We start from the raw sequence: 24,632 nt of genomic DNA, 5'->3' as shown, positions 1-24,632 counted from the left end.
GAGCAGATTTGCATTTTGCTGGCCCAAGCGCCAGTCTGTCACTTTAAAACAATATATTGACACACATCAGATTTTCTCCCAACTGTTCTCCTCCACTTAAGACATAAACTGTGTTTAAGTAAATACTCTCCAAGCCGGCCGTTTTGACCTATTTTTGTGTGTATTTGATCATTTGGACATGCGCCCGAAACTGAAAGTGTAATTTGTTTGTCCATTTTGGAGCGCGTTGCGCGCGCACATTTCAGCCTGAGGAACAGGCAGTGTTGTGCGGATTGTGCTTTCAACATTTTATTATCAAACATGTCCCGCAATTTAGCAGCAGTAAAGACGGCATTTTACAACAATCACTGATTGAGCTGATTCTGACGTTAAGTTTGGGTTTTAGGGAGGAACGAATGCGCACCGCTGTGAAGGGAAAGAAGTTGCGCAATACGAAACACAGCTAGTTTTTAATAGCTTTACCTCATGTCTTCTTTTGTATAATCCTTAGAAGCCAAAATCGAAATAAAAAAATTAAATTAGCTTAATAAAACAGCCACAGGCCTAAAGTGTAAACAGATGTTTGAATGTTTAGTTCTCTCTTCTATCATAATTAAACATGGCTTTCATGTTGCGCGTGCTGAAGCTGCTCCGCGTGAGCGTGGTCTCGCTTCTGAATTGCGAATAGCAAAAATGCATCATAGACAAATGTTTGAAAAACAGCTGGCGACTCTGGTGAGATAGAATTTGCAAGATAATGTATATATAGCGATAATAAATGTATGTGTGTTTTATTAATTTCTCCAGTACCGATAGCAGAACCGTTAACGTCAGAGCTTATCGATACTCCGGTTTTTCATAATTTAGACCGATTAAATACCGGATTTTGGTACCCATCCCTAATTCTGACAGTATGATATCCTTAGATAAAAATATCACGGTATTGCGATTACAACTCTAAAATATGTTATTTTTAAAAGTCTGGGTAAAAAACAACTTTTTTTTTTTTCACTGAACACAATTCATTTTATTTTTAAGAAACATAGAACATTTTGGAACAGTAAACATGTCAGGCTAAATAACTAAAATAAATAATTAAATTCTTCTTAATTAAATTAAGTGCAGTCACTTAAGTGAGCCTAAACCTGTAGCTCAACAATAATCAGAGCAAAACAACAAGAAAATCCTTCTAAAAAAATAATAAAAATGCAGTCACTTAAGTGAGCCTAAATCTGCAGCTCAATAATCAAACCCATAAATCAAAACAATTTATGTAAAAAAAAATCTATAAAAAATGCAGTCATTAAACCTGCAGCTCAACAAGGTTTTTGGAGGCATGCTTACTTTCTACACATTCCTCTTTCAGTCCAAGTTACGAGGATGTGTGCACATACACATAAGGAAAGAGAGAGCGTGAGTGTGTGTCACATACACACACTCACACACACACAGTTTTTCTCTGTACAACACTCAAACAGTGGCAAAGACACCTGAGAGCCAGCAGTTTATTTGTTTTTTAAATGTCGTGATTTTTAACAGATGTAAACAATGGCAGGAGGCTTAAAAGTACAGACGTGATACCAGCTAAATTGAGTTATTGTACTAAATCGCAGAAACAGTACTTTAGTCTGCTATTCCCCGCTCTGTGAAGTAACGTGAGAGAGGAAACTAGTTGACGTTAGCTAGTTAATTAGCCATGTTATCTGCCTCGGTAGCAAGCCAAATAGTATTTATTCCAACACTGAAACAAACGGCAGGTGGGTCTCTGTCTTGATCGGGTATGAAAGAGGGAGAAATGAAGATGACACAGATGTGTAGTTTATGTACGACCTGGAAGTATTTATTTAGCGATTGGTGCTAAAAGGTCATCTGTACGAAACATCATTGTGTACGGAACATGGTTAGTCTACGTTACCCGAAAAATTCCCATACGACAGACTTCGTCTTTTTCGACGGGGGAAAAAGTTCCAGGGTTTCACCTCCTTCGGCCATCCCACACACAGCTGACTCTCACTGACTGCTCGCAGCAACCGGAGGGGGAGGGGTCGTGTGACTCGTTACGCTCTTCGATGCACACAACTGAGGGAGTCCTGCACTTTCTGTCTTTGATGACACGTAAAAAAACTGTGCATACCGCAGGAACGGTATAATGGAAAATTTTTGTGGTTTTGAAACCGTGACTTTTCCAAACCGCGGTATACCTTGAAACTGGTTATCGTCCCATGCCTACACACACACACACACACTTTGTGGTAGCCAGGGGCAATAATGAGGCAGATCTAACACCCACGCTTTCTGTCTTCGTTCACATATTCATTTACACACTCTCACACATCGGTTCAGCCTCTCCTTGAGGTTTTATTATACTGCTCCATCTCTTCTGAGGGCCTTTTTTCTTTTCCGGCTCGGAGTCAAAATGTCAAGCTAAGTAATGTTGATTACGTCAGCCCTCGTTAGTGTCTGTCCGACGAGAACTCTGTCGCCGATCTCGATGTTTTCATAGGGCTCTGGAAAAGCTGTCTATGGGAGGCCTAGCTCTAATAAAGCCTAGCGCTCCAGCTGAGAGATGACCATAAATATAAAAAATATCCAACTAAAGACAGGAATCGGTAGAGAGGCCGTCCCACCCACCTGTCTAACCCCCCAACCAGGTGTATCTGCAGCATTTCTTTAGTCATGCATCAAACTGTTTATCTCTGTCACTTTATTTAATTTGGTTAGGTTCTTTGCTTTTACTGAAAAAAAAAACTAAATAAAAATTTAGCCGGCCACATTAAATGACAGATTACAGCCAAGGAAGATTATTTATTTAATATTATTTATTATAATATAATTTAATATTTTTTTTTACAAGATTTATAAGATATTTTATAATTTATTTAGCTTTTAATTAACTAACTTTTAATACAGACTTTTACTAAAAGTAATTATTTGTTTGTTTATTTATTACAGCCAAGGAAGGTTATTTATTTATTATAATATAATTTAATGTATATTTTCCCCAAGATTTATAATATATTTCATATTTTATTTAACCTTTAATTAACTAACTTTTAATACAGACTTTTACTAAAAGTATTTATTTGTTAGTTTGTTGATTTATTTAAAATTGTGTACTTTGCATCAGCCTCTGTTAAATTGTGCTAAATAAATTACTGACCTGACTTTGTGACTGTAAACATCATAGGCCCATCAATATTCTCAAATATTTAATTTACACATTATGAAACTGCATTACACTTAAAGCCATATTGAATATAGCAATGCTTAGAAAGTTCAAAACTCATTCCTGACAGGGATTTTTGTGCTCTAATAATTTAATTTAGCCAGCCACCTAAAAAGGACAGTTAACGGCCAAGCAGAAGCCTCTACCGAATGTTAGTAGTATCAGCAATCGATCAAACAAACTCAGCACCCATCTGCTTTACAGCAAACCAGTTAGAACTACTGGGCAAACATTACATCACCTCATTAATATTCATGAGCCAGGCTGATAAGGTTATAATGTGCTTCTCAGATCGTTCCTACGCCCTTGGCTAAAGCGAAACCTCCATTCTTCCATCTCAGGCTTCTGTCAAAGAATAGGAACTGCAATGCAGCACTTGAGAACATGTTTGCGGTGCCGTTTCAGTCGGTGTCTCTTGATAAGAGCTCAGAGTTGTTCGATAGTATGAAAAGAAATCGGTGACGTGAGAGTGTCAGCCTTGATTTAAGTGGCTGGATAATTAAAATACTTCAAAGTTAATACTGTGCAGACAAACCAGAGAGAGAAAATGTTTTCTGTTATATAATGGCATTCTAGTGCTTCTGCGCTTTCAGATACTCTAGAAACGCCACAGCCAGCCAAAAGAGGGAAAGAGAGAAAGGAGCTGAGAGTATATAAAAACATCCATGCATAATGTATCCCTAATGTATTCTAATGCAGAACATGATAGACGCTTGCTTCTGCTTGAATTAACTTATGCATTAGGAGGCTCGAGAAGGTCACTAATATCTGCTTTTATGTCACCCAACCACTGCACACAAAATGCCCCCCCTCCCCCTCCCCCCTCGCACAGCCGCTTTAGGACAGACGGAACAATTATACGATTTTCTGCTGCGCTAGGCGTGCGATAAAAGAGGGAGTGGGTTGACTCGCTCTGAGGTAAGCATGTTATTAATGGTTGTTACAGGGCAGTGGTTAAACATACCATGGGGAAGGTGCCACAGAGAGGGGGTGAGGGACACATTTCCTCCATATTAACACTGAACTCAGGGTCTCTCTTCCAGTTTGCAGATTCGAGTCGATATGAGGGCTGTCACTACGCTCGATTCTCAATTACCCAGCTGGTTCTCAGCAGAGAGAATGGACGGCAGCCGGTCCCACATTGCTGGAACGGGAGGCTGCTGTTTATGATGAAAGTTTGGACTCTGCCTTACTTGATGTCAAATATGAAAAAAGTGTGAACAGGAGTTCGATTTTTGTGTTTTAGCTTTCATGAGAGGGATGTAGTGAAAGTGCTTTTGAAAGTGGTATGGTTGTTCTTAGAAGTTCTTTTTTTTTGTCTCAGACCCCATAAAAAATTGCTTGACGAGTGCAGTTTTTATTTTATTTTATTTTATTTTATTTATTCATTTATTTATTTAAATCAATATAGGCTGATATTGTATAATAATTTATTCTCATTTCCTTTATTTTTACATTTGGATTACTTTTTAATATGTATCAACACTCTTAAGTAAAATCTTTAGCAAGATACTTCTTCACTTGTAGCAATTAAAATCATTATTTTTCTTTTAAATACATTTTTATTTTGACAAATTATCCGTAATCAGACATGACTTTAATATAATTATCGGTCAGAATATCAGTTTATCTCTTCAGTATCTTATGGCCTGCAATTTAACAGACTAAAAGCCTATTTGGATTTCAAAGGGGTTTTAAGAACTTCTTTCTTGTCTAGTTTATTTTACAATTACATCTACCCTTGTACATTTCTACATTGAGACTAGCATATTTGAAGCCAAACTTACTATTAATTGGCTTTATTCTTAACAAGTGGCCACCACCTGTTGTCAAAACTAGCAAACGTCTTTTACCTTGGGGCCAAAGTTTAGTGCTTTTACAAGTAAATACAAGTGACTAACAGACTGACTTGTCAAGGGAAATGTGCCTCGGAGATCCCAAAAGCAATGTACGTGTGTTTGTGTAGTGTAACTAAATTCAGAAGTCAGAGGGTGTGCTGGATATGGAAATAGATATACAAAAATAACAAGAAAACACTTCATGTGGGAAAAGTAACTCCAGAGAAACAGTCACAACTTTCATTTCCCAGATCAGGTTAAAAGGATCGAGGCTATTACTCCAAGAGACAGTCAAGCACCTCATACCCACTACTACAGAAGAAGCAGTCAGTTGAAAGGGGCAAAAGATCCAATTACTCCAGTACAACTGGTTATGTGCTGTACAAGTGTGCTCTTTAAATTGCTATGTCCTGCCTGCATCGCCCCACTCCTCATGGGTAATTGACACTCTCTGCATACAATGAATGTGGACAGAGAGGAAAAACAAACACAGATTTTGAGATGTTCGGACTGCTTTGACTACAGCTGAATGTAGGAAAAAAAGCCAGCCTCTTCATCAGCACAGTTTCCAACCGAGGGAGTTTAAAACACTTTGAGTATAGAACATACCTAAATGCATCAGTACGATTGCTGTGGTTTGGATTGAATAGCCTCTTAAAGACAGCAAGGAATTTGGCTGCTGTTACAAATAAGCATGTAGGCCGGCACGGTGTGGTGTGCGTTCATGTCTGAGCCGATATGGCCGACCTTTAGATCTGGATGAGAAATTTGATTATTTTAGTTGGATTACACTAGATATGTCAAAACACAATCTGACTGTTGCCATCCGTGGGCCTGTAATGAGGTTTTAATTCTGAATCTCTCATTACCACGAGGTCAGCACAAAACAAAATCCTGAGTCAAACGAAGTTGTGACCCTGAAACCTTTCCCTCGACAGATCACCGGGCACGATACGGAGATGTCACCGCTTCTCTCACTCTCTCCTCACTGCACACGGATCAGTTAAATTCTTCTCGAAGCCTAATTCTCTTTTTCCTTCCCCTCTACTTGAGGAAAGTCTTTTCTTACTTTAACAGACGTCCGTTGAGAATGGACACTCATTAATGGCGTATGCATGAACGCTACATTTCCATACACTTCTTTTAGAACGTCCTTATCCGAAGGTTACCTTCTGAAATTCTTGGATCTTATTTCTGAAGTTATTAAAAACAAGAAATTTAATTTGGGTTACCCACAAGCTTCTCGTTTTAAATTCACACAGCATTTGGTAATAGTATACCGAGTTGGACAAAATGTGCAATAACTTTGTAATTTAAAGACAATTATGGCACACTGGATAAGAAACTGTATAGGAGGCACACATGGATTCAGGGAATCAGGGAGGGAGGGGATAAATGAGACGCGGGGAAAGTCAGCGGCAGGGTTAGGGTACATTTCTCTAAAATGCGCTTCCACATGTATCGGCAGAATTCATTTGACTTAATTGACATTCATAAGCCAGACGTTGCAGTTTTACTCTGAGTGGGATAAGGCTGTCTTCTGCTGTTTGCTCAGTAATTGAAATTTCCATTATGAGGTGTAAACATTTAGCAGCCACCAAGTGAATATTCATCAGCAGGAGCAGTAGTGACACAAGATTCTGTCTGTGTGTATTTGTGCCAACCAGGTACTGAATTTGCATTAAAGCAAGGGAATAGGTTTTTTTTATGCATATATGAATATATTAAGGTATTCGCGCAGTATGAGGTTGATTTGTTTTAAGTTCTTTGATCCAAACACCATCTAATACTATAAGTAATAATCCTCCCTATTATTATTATTATTTATATGTTTTTGTTAACAAGTGTTTAACACATTATCTTAAATATAGGTAATTACTTGACTTGACAATTAGACATTTTTAAAATTTACATTAATGCAGTTTTAAAAATGAATCGATAAAAATACAAAATACTAAGCTTTGTTGAGATGAACAAATATCAATTAATTTAAAAAATGAAAATGCATGGCATGTCAATTTCATGATTTAAGATACTGTTTTGTTTTAAATTGTACTAGTTGAATATGTGTACAGAATTACTAAAACTCAGTATCTTTCCTGTTTGCTTTCTTTCAGCCCCATCGCAAGTGAGTGAGGTGATGAGGGAGCGAGTTCAGCAGCACAGCGTTCAGCTCTCCTGGCAGGAACCAGAGCAGCCCAATGGCGTCATCACCGAATACGAGATCAAGTACTATGAGAAAGTGAGTACACACCACCTGCTCCAGAGCATAAGCTATTAATGAATATATGTCTGTGTGTTTCAGAAAATGAAAGACAGAGAGAGACCATGACTGTGTGTCTTACCTGTCTGTCAGCATCCCAATTCCCATGCAACCCATCCTAGCCTGTATTATTTTTTTCTTTTTCATGATTTGCATTCTCTGAGCACGAAGCTTGCAGTCAAATGCTCCGGTCTGAGTGGATCCTTCCCCTCTAATTGCTGTAATGAATGAGACACTCATAAGATTTTAATTAGACTGAGGTCCTTCACCAATCCCACACAAACATACACAGGACTGTCTCAGTTTACCACAGCCACACTTGTACACATCTAAGACCACTTCAGACATGCACACACAAGAGCAGCACACATACGTCTGGTATTGTACCTGAGCATCTGTTCAATGAAAAACAAACCGAAAAACAATCCCTTGTTTAAACTAAAACATTAATCAGAATTGTACTCCCAAGCAACATGAACACAAACAGTTAACTTCTTTCACCTCGGCTCCTTCTCTTGTCAATCCCACCCTCCCATCCATTATAAAGCACAGCTTCATAGTATCTACCTTCAAACTCATATGTCAGCTAGTCAGGCATGAGCAGAAAGGTCCAGCGCGTTCACTCTGTCTGTTGGGTTCTGGTCTCTTTAGGCAGTGTGAAAGCAGAATTAGTCTCCTGAGGAGCGCTCTCTGGCTGTAGTCTGTGCTGTTTGAAAATTAGAAGCAAGCTTGACTTCACTCCTAACAGCCTGTGGCATTCCATTTAAGAGTTTTTTTTTTCTTTCGTCTCTTCTGAAGTCCATGAGAGATAATTTACAGATCAGTGGGAAAATGCTGTGGTGCAGCATTGGAGCAGATTATTTTCTTTTGTTGTAGCTATTGTGTTCACACAGGGAATGCAGGTTTGAATCAGTTGCATGTTCAGTATGGAAGGCCCATTTCCACCTAAGTTCTTAATTTTCAGTTTTCAAGTCACTTATGCTCACCAAGGCTGCGTTTATCTGATAAAAAATAGAATAAAACAGTAATATTATAAAAAAATTGTTACAATTTAAAATAACTATATTTTCTGTTAATATGTCATTTTAAAATGTGATTTATTCCTGTCATGGTAAAGCTGAATTGTCTGCAGTCATCACTCCAATCTTTAGTGTCACATGATTCTTCAGAAATTATGCTAATTTGATGCTCAAGAAACAATTTTAACTTTTCTCATCATTTGCTTTATATCACAAATGTGATATCTCAATGTGACTATATTGTAATTATCTCTTTATCTCACAATTAATCAATTTTTACAATTAATTGCAACTTTATTTTTCCATAATAGCCACTCTGCATCTTACAATTTCAAGTTTATTTCTCTTAGTTCATGACTTTACACCTCACAATTGATTTCTCATTCTTAACATTATCTGAAAATAACTAAATTCATTATCTTTGAATTAATTTCAATCATTTAAAAAAGCTGTGGTAGTAGATCCAGTACAAACTGGTTCCTTTTTTGTTGTGCAAGTGGGTGTGGGCAATATTTAAAAAATAGAAATACTAAAAATAGAACAGACATCTTCAGGCATCTTTTGCATTCCATTGTGACACACTAATCTTAATCTCACCTACTATATAGGATGGATAGCATGCACATTGGGATCAGCCATATACTCTGTGTGGGTGTGCATGTGTTTGTGTTTCCTCGAGCTCTCTTTGACATTCCAATTGTAAATGAAGCACCAGGTCCTGGCGAACAGCTTGCTTCTGGTTACCTAGGTTACTGGTGAAATACTGTGATATTGCCTCTGCTTGAACTCTTGCGTGTGAAAAGGGCCAAATGCTGCAGTATTCACTGTATTCAAACACTTCAGCGTAACCACCCCTCTCTGTAAAGAATTTGTACAATTTGTGCTTTTGATACCCTGTGACAAAATTGTTACTTTGTTTTCTTCTTTTGAACCTGAAGGACCAGAAGGATCGCATTTACTCCACCGTGAAGTCAAAGTCTACTTCAGCCACAGTCAATAATCTGAAGCCAAGCACAGCATACATCTTTCAGATCCGAGCATTCACCGCCGCGGGATACGGCACTTTCGGTCCTAGAGTGGAGGTCACCACCAAGGAAGTATCCACTGGATCTGGTGAGCAAAACAGTATATGTGAAACAGCTATTTTAAGTTTTTTTTTAAATCAGTTTTTTGTTAATTGGCCCACTAGTTTATTTCTAGTTTAAGGCAAGGTCCAGTCTCCTCCAGATAAAATCTCTGACCCAGACTGCACCTAAGACATTGTGCTTTTTTGATAAGATGTTCCGTTTCGGTTCCCTCTGCAGTTTGTCAGTGAGCGCAGTATTTTCGTTTCGGAGAAACAAACCTAACGAGAAACAGTCCAACCTGAATGTGTCATTGTTTCAAATGCAGGCCACTGTATTACCATCTGGGACTATTAAGCCCAATTTCAGAAACAGTAGAACCGTGCACTCAGCGAGACCCTAAAATAGAGCTAGCCCCTCCCCGCAGCAGAGAGGATGAAAAGGGGTTTACAACCGTCCCATGCTTTTTCAATGGAGCTTTGCTTTAAGTTATTCTGCTGTCTCCTTTTGCCAAATAGTTCATTAGAGATGCACAAATATTACAATTCTGGATGATTATAGTAAGCAGACAATTATTTTCATGTTATCATGTATGGCTGATTTTAAAATGTCATTTTGTGTAAATAATTTCAAAATAAAACACTAAAAACCATGTAGCCCAACACATGACATGTGGGGAAAAAAGTAAAAATTTGTATTTGTTCCTATGATTTATTAATTAATTCTCACAAGGTAAACTGTGACCACGCTATACTAATTTGTTCACATAAATTATAATTTCGTTCACTGGCTTTAATTAAATTGTGGCCATGATTTAATTAAATTAAAACAAAGGAATGAAAAAGTACAAAGTGTCCACAATTGAACTAAAACAAGACTGAATGAATAAGTCGTGAGAAGAAATTATTAATTATAAAAATATATTTTCTATCTACCTATCTTTCAAAATATATATATATTTTTTAATCTTTTACTTCAACAAGTGAATTTTTGCTCCCAACGTAATTGTACAGTTTGAAAATAGATATTAATTTTGAGATTTGCTAAACATTCCATTCAATAGTATTATTAAATGATTAGTGTTGTTCAAAATTGAAAAAATTGAGTGTTAGATGAGAGAAAAGGTAACCCAAATGAAAAAATTGCGGAAATGAGCATGAAATATGAATACAAAATTATACATTTATAAAAATCTTGAATATTGGCTGTTGACAACATCATGGTACCAATATATTGTGAATTCCTATATTTTATAAACAAACTTACTGGACTAGAGTTGACATCTTGTGTTGTTTATTTGTGTTTTAATTGCAGCTACAGTCATATCGAGTGAGCAGAATCCAGTCATCATCATCGCAGTGGTGGCGGTAGCCGGTACCATCATCCTGGTCTTCATGGTGTTCGGTTTCATCATAGGGAGAAGGTACGCGCTCGCGGCCCCCATTGACTCTCCGCTACTGTGAGTCTTATACGCTCTCTCAGTTTGCCTTTCTGTCCCTCAAAAGCCACCATAGCTGTGGAGTTCACACCCTCGCCCACTTGCGTGTGATCCCACCCACCCACCATCATGTCGTACACTGTGGGAATGTGACCTCTGATACATTTTCCCCCTCACAAGCTCATGCTGCTAGCTTACACCCAGAATGGGATTCACAACTGCAGATCCTCCCTTCTCAATCCCACCTTTTTTACATGTTTGTCATGGTTGAACCAAGAGCGCCCGTGTTTTTCCATCTGAAGACTTCACTCATGATGTTTGTCACGTTACTGGAATAAACTAATTCCCATGAATCCTTCCCAAACACGTATTGCTGTCCTGCATGTCCATCAACACTGAATGCTCTGAATGCTTTGGTGTTCCATATCAGTTAAATTCATTATGGAGTTATTTCCAATCAACTGGCAAGATAATTTTTAGAAATTCCAGATTGCAGATAATGTACTTATTCGTAATGTTTATTTTTCCTAAATCTGTTTGTTCAAGCCATTCTGAAAGACAATTTGCCAGCCCAAAAAATCATCTAATTGATTAATTTATCTCCAAACTCTTGGAACAGAACGGAACAGGAATTCATGGCATTTCTATTCCGTGTCAAGAAAAACATTCTGATTAGCATTTCCGATTTCACAATTTCTTCATGTTGAGCCCAGATGTATTGTCCTCCATAGCCCTATTATGTTTGAAATTGTACGTCTGGTCACTGCAGGCCTTTAATTCGTTTCTTTTTGTTCCCTTTGTAGACACTGTGGCTACAGTAAGGCCGATCAGGAAGGGGACGAGGAGCTCTACTTTCAATGTGAGTGCCAGCTTCATCAGCTCATTATACACACACTCATCAGTGGTGCTCAGCCTCGCTCCTGGAGAACCATCCTGCAGAGTTTAGTTCCAACTCTAATCAAACACCTGAACCAGCTAATCAAGGTCTTCGGGCTCACACTTGAAAATTACAGGCAGGTGTGTTAAAGCAGGACTGGAACTAAACTCTATAGGAGGGGAGGAGCAGAACTGAGCCACTGTACATCATTGATCATGTTCTGGTCAACCATTACAGCTCTGCCTTCTCAAGAAGTATCTAGAACCTTTCCTTTAAATCCTCATATACAGAGTTCATTTTTAAGTTAATGCTTTCAGCTAGCGATAAGAGTAGGGATGTACCAACATCGCAATTCTGGTCGATAATTATTTTCATGTTATGCTCGGTAATTGAGAAATGGCCTGTTGTTAATCTATACCAGTGTCATTAGTATTTATACACTATTATAGTTTTTATTGATATTTTAAATATATCTTAATTTTTTTTTTTCAGTTTTCATTTTTGTTTAAATTTTAGTAAACTGTAGTGCTTTTTTAAAAATATGATTTGTTTTTTTAGTTTTAGTTCAGCTTTAGTTGACTTTTTATTTTTTATTTTAGTGCTTTAACTTATTTCAGTTAGTTGCAACTTAGAATACTTATAATTTTTCAACTATAGAACTATAATATATAATTACATAATATATATAATTTTTTATATAAGGTTTTGCACCATCCAGCAGACTTTTGCTGGCAATTTTTGCTGACTTTTGACCGCTTCAGGGGTTTCTTAAAACTACTACAGATCAAACTTTTGCATTTTTATATCTCCACCCACAGACAGTTGGATAAACGTCAAACACCACAGCCCTTTTTCTCTGCTTTCTCTAGTCACGTAGCTTCGATTTCACAAATGTTTTCATGTTTCTCCTGCACTGACAGCCAAGTTTTATTAAAAGCTCTTCTTTTCAGCTGTGAATTTTCCCTTAAGTAGTAGTATAATGAGCCTGATCTGTACTATTTTGTTAAAAAAAAAAATTACACTAAAACCTATTGTTACATGGACTGCTAATCAAGAGATGAGAAAGATAATCCATTACACGTTTTTTCCACCTTAAAACCAGTGTTTAATTCATGTTTCTCCTGCACTGACAGCCAAGTTTTATTAAAAGCTCTTCTTTTCAGCTGTGAATTTTCCCCTAAGTAGTAGTATAATGAGCCTGATCTGTACTATTTTGTTAAAAAAAAAATTACACTAAAACCTATTGTTACATGGACTGCTAATCAAGAGATGAGAAAGATAATCCATTACACGTTTTTTCCACCTTAAAACCAGTGTTTAAATTCTGTCTAGGTCCACCAATACCAGTATAGACCTACAGTTGATGCTCTGAACTGTTACATAATCACTAGAATACACGAGAATACACTAGCATCGCCTATGGTGTAAAGCAAGGCCATAATCCTACAGAAACATGCCCTCAACTCCAGATCTTCATCTAAAGAGAGCTTTCAGAGCTGTCAGCGTTAAGATGTTCCTCTAGGTGGTTGACTTTTCTGGATTCTGAACCCCTGCACCCAGGCCTCTCGGCCAGTAAGATGTTTTCTCTCAGCAGTCCCTAATGAAGCCCCTGGAGATAGCGCTGGCCGACGGCCTCCCTAGACTTGCTCTGCTAATGATCAGTGCTGTAGGCAAACTGCTGATTTGGAAACAAAGGTTCAAGGTGGCACAGCTTGCTTGTACAGGGGCAGCTCAACCTTACTAGCATTCTTGCCCACACGCTAAGGCTTACAGCTTGCCATATTCTCGCCACCGCGCAGCCCTGCCAGACTGCAGACAGCAACAGACGCTACTGACAACATCTGCTTATAAAGAGAACCTGCTCAGCTACGCAAAAGCACAATAGGCTGGCTGGTTTGACAAAAGGCAGATAAGGTGCGTGCCGTACTCGTATGCCCAATTTGTTGCTCGTGTTGTGCGGGGCAACAGTGATAAACACGTTCTATCAAATTTACTGACAGCCTAGATGGATGAAGCAATTATAGCAGGCAAGAAGAAGGGAAATATCAGCTGTCATTGCATATGACTGGAGCACAATGTTGCCCGTTTGCTTATGTCATCGTGTAGGCCGACACGGCCGTGAAGGAGCTGGGCATATTAGGAAAAAGCTCTCTCCTTGTTCCTCGGCATTGCTTTTGTTGCAAATTAGTAATTTAATTACTCGTTAGCAACAGTCCATTTTAGTCGTTTTCATCCCAGCGTGATGTAGCCTATTAGTTTTTGCATCTCATTAAATGGCGCTTAAAGTTGAAGTCGACAGGTAGCAATGTAATTATAGGATTTGATTAGATAGTAAAATTGGGCGAACACATTAATTGGGCCTAAAGTGTTGCATATGGATAAAAGAAAGTCAAATATTGCTAACTGGGCTTTTTTAATATATTCATATAATTAGTGTTTTATTCATATTTTTTGAAAAATAATTAATATTGTTAATTTATTATTAACAATAAAATTCATATTTATTACTAATTATTAACAATTATTGATTTAGGTATTACTATGAATGATTAATTACTCAATGTTATTATTATTATTCGTAATAATTATTAATAAAATGTTAATAATAATTAATAATAATACTATAATCTTTGAATGTTGGTGTTTTTAAATTTTATATTTAATATTTTTATTATTAACAGTAATAATAGTTTTTACAATTAATAATTAATTACATTAATGGCATTATTAAAATAATTTATAAAAACATTGCAGGGCTTGCAAAATGTCAAAATCCCTAGTAGCCCTTCGGGCAGGCATTCTTCAGATTTTGGTAGCCCAAAAATGAATTTAACTAGCCCGAATTGTTATCTTCAAATAACAAGTCAAGAGAGGTGCAATGGATCACAAATTTCACGGTTCGAATTATATTACATTATCATATCACATTTTGAGTCACAGATCAGATAATTTTTCAGATGAGCAAAACAAATATGGTTTTCGCGGGAAATTCGAGCATGGCACTGCGTAATTACGTCACTTCTGTAAACATAAAGAAGTTGTCCCGGCTACTAGACTATCGAGGATCCTGCAGGTGGTCGATCGTTTATAGCCTTTTCTCACAGCAGCCAGAATAATTAAATGTATCATTTTGATGGCGGATTGTAATCCAAAAAGGATTATGTGTTTATGAAACAACTCATCCACTCACGATGTGATATGATTCACGATGATTCACGATACTGATTTTACAATACAATTTTCTCACAATTTATTTTTTAACAAAAATTAGATTTAAGACAGATTTTAAAAAAGGTGTCCTTTTGTTGTTTCTCAGACCAAAAGGCCGCACATTGCTTTATGCAATTGAAAATGTCAAACAATATACTAAATTGAAATTTTAAAACAAATCCCAAATCAAATAAATAAATACAAATAAAAGAAATTTTTCCATGCAAGTAAACTAAGGTTTTGCCTGTGTATTTTTATCACGATCCAAACAAAGATGCTGCATACATGTTATTTAGATTGTAAAATTTTGAAATTTGAAACAAAAACAAAATGGTCTGACTTTGCTTTGTGATACTACATAAAAAATCTGAACGAAACAAAAACAGCAGTCAGGCTGAATGAGATGCAAATGTCACACTCTGACAGCAGGTGGTGCTTAAACAGCAGGTATTTATAGGCTGCTGCCCCTTTAAGACCGAACGCACGGATCCAATATAATGATTTCTCCTCTGTTTACGTTCATTTACATGAAAATACTTGCCGAGATAGTTATTTTGAGATAATTGTGCATGTATGTGTCCATTCAAGCGAAAGAGGAATCAATTCTGTGTTCGTGCTCTGCCTGAAACGCCGCTCTGTATGTGCACGCTTTGAATGTACGCGCGAACACCGAACTGAATTCTTCATGCGCATGAATGGTTTAAAACGCCTGAATGTTTAAATTGGTAAGACTTAGAAACACGTGTAAATGATAAACTATGATCCATTTCACCCCTACAAGCGAGTGAACAACGCGAATTAAGGAAGGGATTTTATATCACTATTCAAGATAGCCCGTCGGGCAGGGCAGTGATACATTTTGGTAGCTCGACTGAAAAACACAATAGCCCCGGGACGTCGGGCTAGCGTCTTTGTGACCCCTGCATTGATATTTATTAATAATATTGATGATGATGATAACAACAACAATAATAATAATAATGTAGTTGTTAAATGTAGATAATGCTAAATATTACATGTAAATATTTATTATTATTATTAATCAATATTTACATGTAATATTTAACATTATCAACGTTTAACAATTACATTATTATTATTATTATTATTAATAATGATTTTTACTATGAATAATTAATTCCATGAATGGCATTAAAAAGAATCAATCTTAACATTGATAACTGTTAATAGTATTAATGTTAAGAAGAAGAAGAAGAAGAATAGTCTAATTGTGTTTGTTTCATGGTCATATGCAGTGAAATGTTCTTTCTCGTCATTCAAACTAATAGTTCAGTCTTGTGAAACCCATTATCCAATGAGTGACAGCTACGAATGTTGCTGCCATGCTGTACGGCTAATACACCTTCAGCTCCATTGTGAGAAGGTTAACAAGAAAATATAATAGCGCTTTCATGAAATATGTGGGAAAAATAAAAGCATAGGTTTTATTATTTGATGAAAGAGACCTTTTGACATGCTATCTTCCATCACAGTGTGCTGTTTTGCCCACAGCCCCGTGCGTCTACCCTCCAGTAATCGCATCGGTCCATCAAGGGCTCTGTGTGTGAGTGGCATGCATATTTAATCGTAACAGTAATCCTCTTACCCTTCTACAGTTAAATTTCCAGGCACCAAAACCTACATTGACCCTGAAACCTACGAAGACCCAAACAGGGCTGTCCATCAGTTCGCAAAGGAGCTGGATGCCTCTTGCATTAAGATTGAGAGGGTTATCGGCGCAGGTGAGCTCTTCCCTTGTCTTCTCCGCTGCCTCGCTTTAGTCACACACCTCTCTCATTTATCACAGTGACAACCAAATATTTACACTCTCGATAGCGGCCGGAGCATCTCTCCAGCCCCTTGTTATTGATAGCGCTGCTGTAGGATTGGTTTATAATTAATATGTCTTCTCCTAAGGCCAGGATACTCATAAATGTATTGCCATTGATGAATTGCTGCCGCATCTCTTTTAGTTACAAACCATATAAGTGTGTTAGCGTGTCGTCTATATAGCATATCCAATTATCTGCTCTCTTGGTTGCACTCCCCTATGTACTGATGCATAGCATCATATAATGCTGAAACTTGCTGCTAGTGTGACTGATATGTATTAAGCAGCACAGGTATAGGTAACGGTGTCAAACGTGGCCCGGATCTCTGGAACTCAGCTTGCGGGTGGTTGTGTGCTTCACAGGAGAGTTTGGAGAGGTGTGCAGCGGACGACTGAAGCTGCCGGGAAAGAGGGATGTGTCGGTGGCCATAAAAACGCTGAAAGTAGGCTACACTGAAAAACAAAGGCGGGACTTCCTGTGCGAGGCCAGCATAATGGGCCAGTTTGATCACCCGAATGTGGTCCATCTAGAGGGTGTCGTCACCAGAGGTGGGCAATTCATGAAGTTCATGTGCTTTCAATGCTGGCTGCTTAACTAGCCAAGACGTCCTTTTCTTTAAAAAAAAAAAAAAACAGAACATTTACAAGTACATTTTGTAATAATATCAAATTGAAAGTTTTACTGTAAAGCACAACAAAAAAAAGCAATGATTTAAAATGTACTTCAAAGTACATTTATTTTGATGTGTTGACAAACATACTAAAACACATGTAAAGTACTTGATTAGAATTTGCACTGTAGTGCTATTTGATATTATATTTAAAGTAAATATACTTTAATGTAATAATCTGCAGCTTAATTACAAATGTTTAATCACAAATATATTTAAATGCATGACATACAAATTTTAATAGCAGTAACATTAGTTACATTAAGTATATTTTAATTTACCATGAATGCTTGTCAGTTCATTTTAACCATATTTCAAAGACAATAGAAGTAATTATGAAATGACATGTAAAAGATGCACTTAAATCCTACTTTTAAAAAGCAATGTAATGTTTAACGGGTCAAAATAGCATTGTAATGTTTAACTAATTGCATTTAATATGAATTTAAAATTAAATTTTTAATTTAATCACATTTAAAGTATCATCAATATACGTTATATTTTTTTCACAAAGGTTGGTCAAGAAATGAAGGGCTGCAAAATTAAATATCTAAACACACATCAAAAATGACAAGGCCAATTGTAGTCCGATGAATGACGTTATCTAAATCTGTTAGTCTGACTTTGCAAAAACTGGACTGGTGCGATTTGAGTCAAACTAGTGTTTACGTGACATTTAAACAAGACAAATCATCGTTTCAGTCCGACTGAAATTGAACTTTTAAAGCGTACTATTAATCTTCTAAACTCATGAGAGTTATGACTTATCGTAAGCTCAGTTGTGAAGTCATATTGTTATGATTTGATCTTGTAATTTGGATAATATTATTTGTGGCTCAGGGTCGTTTAGTATTATTTTTGGAGAGCGTACACTCTTTATGAGAAGCCCGGGCGACAGACTAAAGAGAATCCAGTGTTGTAGAATTGTCTGTGAATTGTTTCTCATTACTGCTTTCATACAGTGTGTGTTGGCCGCACTTCACTTTAATGGAGTCTGTTCTTTGCTCTTTCAGGAAAACCAGTCATGATAGTAATTGAATACATGGAAAATGGCTCATTAGATGCATTCCTCAGGGTACGTATAAAGCACCCTAGACAATCTGGTCAGTGAATACAATATCTTGTCTGTTCTGTTCATTACACCCACTGTGATTTACCATTTCATTGCTCATTCTCGGGCCGTGTTACTGTCAGCCCCCCCACGTGGTGGATGGAGTGTGTGTCTGTTGTGCGCTGGTGATGGATAGACAACGTTTCTCTGTTTGTGCTTGCACAGAAACATGATGGGCAGTTCACTGTGATTCAGTTGGTGGGAATGCTACGCGGCATCGCGGCCGGCATGAGATACCTCTCAGACATGGGCTACGTCCATCGCGATCTGGCGGCGCGAAACATCCTTGTCAACTGCAATCTCGTATGTAAAGTGTCCGACTTCGGCCTGTCCAGAGTGATTGACGACGATCCCGAAGCTGTCTACACAACGACGGTGAGTCAATTAAGCCACTGTCTCATCGTACCTGCCTTGGAAGCCCACGGCGCTCTCAGAATAAACAAATCAATCCGTACATCAGATAGGAGAACAAATATAGATACTGTCTGTGCTGCATTGTGATGCTAGAATGTAACTGAACATCAATACAGTGCTCTCTAACTCTTCTCAGAAGTCAGAAGTCAGAAAGAGCTTTATTACCAAGTATGTTTACACACACAAGGAATTTGAAGGAATTCTCTGGTTGACGGAGAGTGTACTGATTGGGAATTTTACTCCACAGGGTGGAAAGATCCCAGTTCGGTGGACAGCAATGGAAGCCATCCAGTATCGTAAATTCACATCAGCTAGTGATGTATGGAGCTACGGGATTGTCATGTGGGAGGTCATGTCCTACGGAGAACGACCTTACTGGGACATGTCCAATCAAGATGTAAGTTCAGATTAATGTTTTGTACTTTCAAATCAAATGGTTTCTGAATATAATATAATAAAAATCCATATAAAATTATATATAATACATATTTTAAAAATAAAAAAATTATACAATGAAAAAATGCATATGAAAGAATAAAAATATATTCTTATATATATATATATATATATATATATATATATATATATATATATATATATATATATATATATACAATAAAAATGTACTAATTCCATGTATTAATTATTTATTTATTATTTAATAGATTTATTTTTAAATCATGCCTATATCAGTTCACTAAATCATCAGTAAACCAACCATCATCATCACAATATCAGTTCACAAGTCATCACTGCTCTAATGCATCAAGGCATATGTTGGTTCTGTGATCATCTTGTTTTAAATTCCTTCTACATTAATTCATATTTTTTTAATGCAGCCATTATACATATTTGATCAGTTTCAAACGTTTCTCATGTGGGTTAAATTAAAAAAAACTTTCCAACTTCATCAAGGCACTTTTAGAAGAAAAGACAAGTCTCTTATTCGTTCAGCTTACTTTATAGTCTTGTAAAACCACAGCTTGCACCAAAAGGCCAAGGCCTATGTTTACTCTGAAAGAATCTGTAGGTATTCAAGTATTAGGACAGTTAAGCATGTCTGCCACTTTGAATTTTCTAGCTGGATATCAACACAGGTGTCAGGAGTGACCTTGTTTTAATGATACATTTTGAGGATAAAAAGGTTTAATGGATTTGCGGAAACGAATGAGTGTTTTGCTTGTAGAATTCCTTTTTGTATTCTGCTACACTTTCAACCTTTATAATGAGAAATGATAATGCGAGCCAAATTCATCATTAGCAGAGTTCAATCAATTCAAAGATATCTGCTTAGCCATGCAAAACCTTCTGAACGATCTGCCGAGCCGAGATTTTCTGACGGGCTGAGCTTTTGTCTCAAAGAAATCTGGACAGCAAAGTGCCGTTCATCATTCGGATCACATGCGTGCAAGGTTTTCACGTTGAAGCGGATTGAATTTCTGATATGGTCACGGCTAACGAGATGTATGAGGGGAAGTGTTGTTAATCTGCTGCTGTATGTAGGCACTTGTCTTGTGTACAGTGCACTGTTAGGCAGATTCTTTGTTAACATTACACAAGCTTGAACATCCTCAGAGAACCTTTATCAGTGAGACTAATGATGACTTATAATTCTCTGCTCACTAGTGAACGTTAGCTCTCCATGGTAGTGACTAGCTTGTATCAGTCTTTAATGTTATTATTTTTTGCGTTCGAACATTTGCCTCGGTGGAGTCTTGATACTTGTCAGGCCTCGACGTCAGATGTTTTTATACCCTTTTGAGGGGGAGGCGAAAAACTCCTTGAGGGCTGCTAAAAAAGAAGGAAATATTTACATTTCTTCAACTCTTTTCTGTTTTGACACTTTTCTTTCCGTAGCTCAAGCCTTGTTTGGAGAGACATGACAAGAATAGCAGATGAGGATTTGGGGAAAATAAACAGTCTGCTTCTACTATTCCTTGGGAGTAGACAAGGGGGAAAATCATAGATCTGGACAAGCCTTTTCTCTGTTTAGTTACAGAGAAAAGATACAAATAATTTTATCAGTTTAGCTGCTAGTTGTGCATCCACATTTCTGAAAGACTCTTTTGCTCATTATAGCTGCATTTTTTGATTAAAATACAGTAAAACCGGCAATATTGTGGAATATTAAAATTTAAATTGTTTTCCATTTTAAAATGTAATTTATTCCTGTGATGGCAAAGCTGAATTTTCAGCAGCCATTACTCCAGTCTTCGGTGTCACATAATCCTTCAGAAATCATTCTAATATTATCAATGTTGAAAACAATTGTGCTGCTTAATATTTAGATTAAATTTTTTCCTGGATTCATTGAGTATAAAGTTCAAAAGAACAGCATTTATTTGAAATAGAAATCTTTTAGAGCATGTCTTTACTGTCACTTTTGATCAATTTAATGCATCCTTACTGAAAAAAAGAATTGATTTCTTTGAAAAAATAAAACATCCTACTGACACCAAACTTTTGAACGGTACTGTATATTTACTGTAAACATAACTCTAAGGCCCAGCATGCTGAGTTAGTAAGAGAACAGGTGGTTTTATTGTTTTATGGTCCCTTTACATTCATAAACCCCGACATGTGGAGCCAGACACTCAAGTGACAATGAATTCATCTTTGGTTTAAACCGTAACCCTGTTGGCTAGTTAATTACATAGGCTCATGATAGTATGACAGTCACAAGCAGCTGTTGAACAGACGGATTTTAATGCGCTTGCTTCATTCACATCCAGTTTTGGCAGTGCCCTTTTTTATTGCACTCGGGCTCCCTCCAATAACCAGTGCAAGAATAATCACATCTGGTTAGTTTGTAATGCTGGAGGTAAACCACAACAGATTTATCCAGCAAAGCTGCTGTTTACAGAGTCCTGATTAAAGGATGAGCAAATGGAGAGCTGGAGGTGCAGGCAGGGCTTTGTGTACATTTCGTTCTGGATGCTAATGGCTAGGCTACTCAGTTTTTTCTTGTCTTTTTGTATCTCTGTCTCTTAACCTGTTGGTTTCCTTTCACGCCTTTTCTAATTTTCCATCTCTCACTCTGATCTTGCAGGTCATAAAGGCTATAGAGGAGGGATATCGTCTTCCCGCCCCCATGGACTGCCCTCCTGGCCTCCATCAGCTCATGTTGGACTGCTGGCAGAAAGACCGAGCAGACCGACCCAAATTCGACCAGATCGTCGGCATCCTGGACAAAATGATCCGCAATCCTAACACCTTAAAAACGCCAATGGGAACGTGTACGCGGTGAGGACGCCCATTCAATATTTTTTTACTGCCTGCCGTTATCCATCTCTGCTCAAGGAAAATGATGCTGTTCACAGACCAGCTTTGCTTTTACGACGCATGGAAGTTGCTTGTTATGTTTTATACTCCTGCACCTCCCTGCAATGTCTTTGTGCCCTTTTATAGGTTCACGAGTAAATTTGCGAACAATTCCATCTGTCCGGCATTTGATTTATCTGCTAAGGTTTACTGATGAAAAATAAATCCCGGGGAATCAATAAAGTGAAACAGCCTCCATGCCTTCATGTTCGATAACAAGGACTTTAAATCAGTTGTCATAATGAGTGTTTGAGACTTTAAAGCCTTGTGGGAACTCCAGTCCCCAGTGTGGTATTAGACAGAGGAAGTGTGTTTACAATCATAACTGGATCTGTGTCTCGCATTGAAGATATGACTTTTAAAACTTTGGAAAGCCCTTGGTCCACCTAATCATCTTTCACAAGTAATACAAAGCAACAGTTCGCTAAATCACTACGATGTAAATACAATAAACCATGTGTCGTTGTCTGTAATCCATGTTAGTTAGGGTTGGCACAACACCGATATCAGTGAGATCTCATTATTCTCAGTTTCAATACTGCTACAAGAATATGCTATTGAAAACCACAATTTATACAGTGTCCCAACTTTTTTGGAATTGGGTTTGTATTTAAAATGTTTATTCATTTAACAAATTAAACTATAACAATGTCATCCAGCCTTCAAATATTTCTTAATTAAACATGTGTTTCTATCTATCTATCTATCTATCTGATAGATAGACTGTATTTGTGTTTACATCTGCTAAATATACATTTTAGGAGACATGAATATATCACTAAGACTGGCATTTGACCTCTCTATTACCAAAATTATAATTATTTTCATGTTATGGATGTTAGTAATCTAAATGTACAAAATTAGGGGAAAGAGTGTATAGTAAAATATCCAATCTCTCTCTCTCTCTCTCTCTCTCTTTCTCTCTCTCTCTCTCTCTCTCTCTCTCTCTCTCTCTCTATATATATATATATATATATATATATACACACACAAATAGATAGATACTTTTGGTAAAAGGTAAACTGAGGACAGTATCATATACCAGTACCTAGAAATAATGGTTTTATTAACATAATAATGGTTTTATACACTCATATCTGTCTCTTCCTTTTCCTTAGACCCATAAGTCCACTGCTTGACCAGAACACTCCAGATTTCACCTCTTTCCGATTGGTCAGTGAGTGGTTGGAAGCCATCAAGATGGAGAGATACGTGGACAACTTCACAGCTGCCGGCTACAGCTCGCTGGAATCTGTCGCTAGAATGACTATCGAGTAAGAGCGCTTTGCTATGATCTTTCCTGCACACTGCCACGCTCTATAGAAATGCATGATCTTTCTAGGAGTAATTTCAGCCCTCAGCTCTCATTCACAATACGATCCAGACATTGTGCTGCATTTTAATCAGATCTCTTTGACTCATACTCAGACTCATCGTGTTGTGGTTAATATGGCCTTTTCTCAGTTTCCTTTTGCCTAGGTAATGAAATACCTCTCAGGCGTTTCACGCTCCATTGATGTGATTTATGAACGTTGTGTTTCTGCTTTAGGGATGTAATGAGTTTGGGAATCTCCTTGGTGGGCCATCAGAAGAAGATCATGAGCAGTATACAGACTATGAGAGCCCAGATGCTGCATCTTCATGGGACGGGCATTCAAGTGTGATGGGCGTCCGCAGCGCTCCCCGGTCAGATGAACCAGAACTCTCCAGGACAGCACCGCAAAATGTGTGACACAGCAAAAAAATTAATAAAAAACGTAAAAAAACCCCACTCAACAACAAAGAAAAAACGTTCCGTTTTTAACCTTCCAGAACTGACAGAACAGAATCATTCCTTTGTTATTGGCAAAGGATTTTGGCGAAGGTGCTGGAAACCAAGAGATGGAGAGACATGGAAAACGCAAACAGGCAGGAGAGAGAGAATCCTAAACAGACAGTGACCTCTGGATGCTCTAAAGAACTCATCACGTCATTGAGATGGAGCAGTCGAGAGGATTTTTATGCTTTGTACGGACTGTCTTGCTCATAGTTGCTATAGATTTCACTGATTTCTTTTTTTTAAATCAAGGGTGAATACAAAAATAAGCAAATGAGTGAATTTGCTGCGAGTTCATTTGCTTTGGTTTGTAATATCCACATTAAGGAAGTGTGGGACATTACTCTTCTACTCGATTGATTTATGTTAGCTTGTTTTCTTGGATTGTGTTACGGAACTGACAACAGGGTAAAACGTCTCATCTGGAGAGAAAGAGACAGAACCAGAGGCTGAAAGTCGACAGAGGAGGTTTGTCTTCTCCAGCCAGCACTATCTACATGAAGCTCTCTCTAGACTGAAGCATTGGCAGAGAATCGGGCCGACCTGGTCTTTTA

The 24,632-nt window shown here is 37.5% G+C and overlaps 1 protein-coding gene across 1 annotated transcript in view; it reads left to right on the top strand.

Annotated features, from left to right (window-relative positions):
* LOC107567608 (ephrin type-A receptor 7-like) overlaps window positions 1-24,002 on the top strand; it is a 65,549-nt gene extending 41,547 nt beyond the window's left edge. The window contains exons 4-15 of the mRNA XM_016253307.1: window positions 7,161-7,285; window positions 9,264-9,438; window positions 10,704-10,848; window positions 11,631-11,686; window positions 16,531-16,656; window positions 17,109-17,294; window positions 18,430-18,491; window positions 18,693-18,902; window positions 19,189-19,338; window positions 21,991-22,184; window positions 23,381-23,536; window positions 23,812-24,002. Coding sequence (XP_016108793.1) covers window positions 7,161-7,285; window positions 9,264-9,438; window positions 10,704-10,848; window positions 11,631-11,686; window positions 16,531-16,656; window positions 17,109-17,294; window positions 18,430-18,491; window positions 18,693-18,902; window positions 19,189-19,338; window positions 21,991-22,184; window positions 23,381-23,536; window positions 23,812-23,926 — 1,700 coding nt within the window. The 3' untranslated portion in view covers window positions 23,927-24,002. The remainder of the gene's footprint in view (window positions 1-7,160; window positions 7,286-9,263; window positions 9,439-10,703; window positions 10,849-11,630; window positions 11,687-16,530; window positions 16,657-17,108; window positions 17,295-18,429; window positions 18,492-18,692; window positions 18,903-19,188; window positions 19,339-21,990; window positions 22,185-23,380; window positions 23,537-23,811) is intronic.
* Window positions 24,003-24,632: the final 630 nt, after the last annotated feature.

Source organism: Sinocyclocheilus grahami, unplaced genomic scaffold, assembly GCF_001515645.1.
Source record: "Sinocyclocheilus grahami isolate Dianchi unplaced genomic scaffold, SAMN03320097.WGS_v1.1 scaffold1173.1, whole genome shotgun sequence".
In the NCBI taxonomy this organism is placed as follows: Eukaryota; Metazoa; Chordata; class Actinopteri; order Cypriniformes; family Cyprinidae; genus Sinocyclocheilus; species Sinocyclocheilus grahami.
This window is presented reverse-complemented; position numbering and strand designations above follow the sequence as displayed.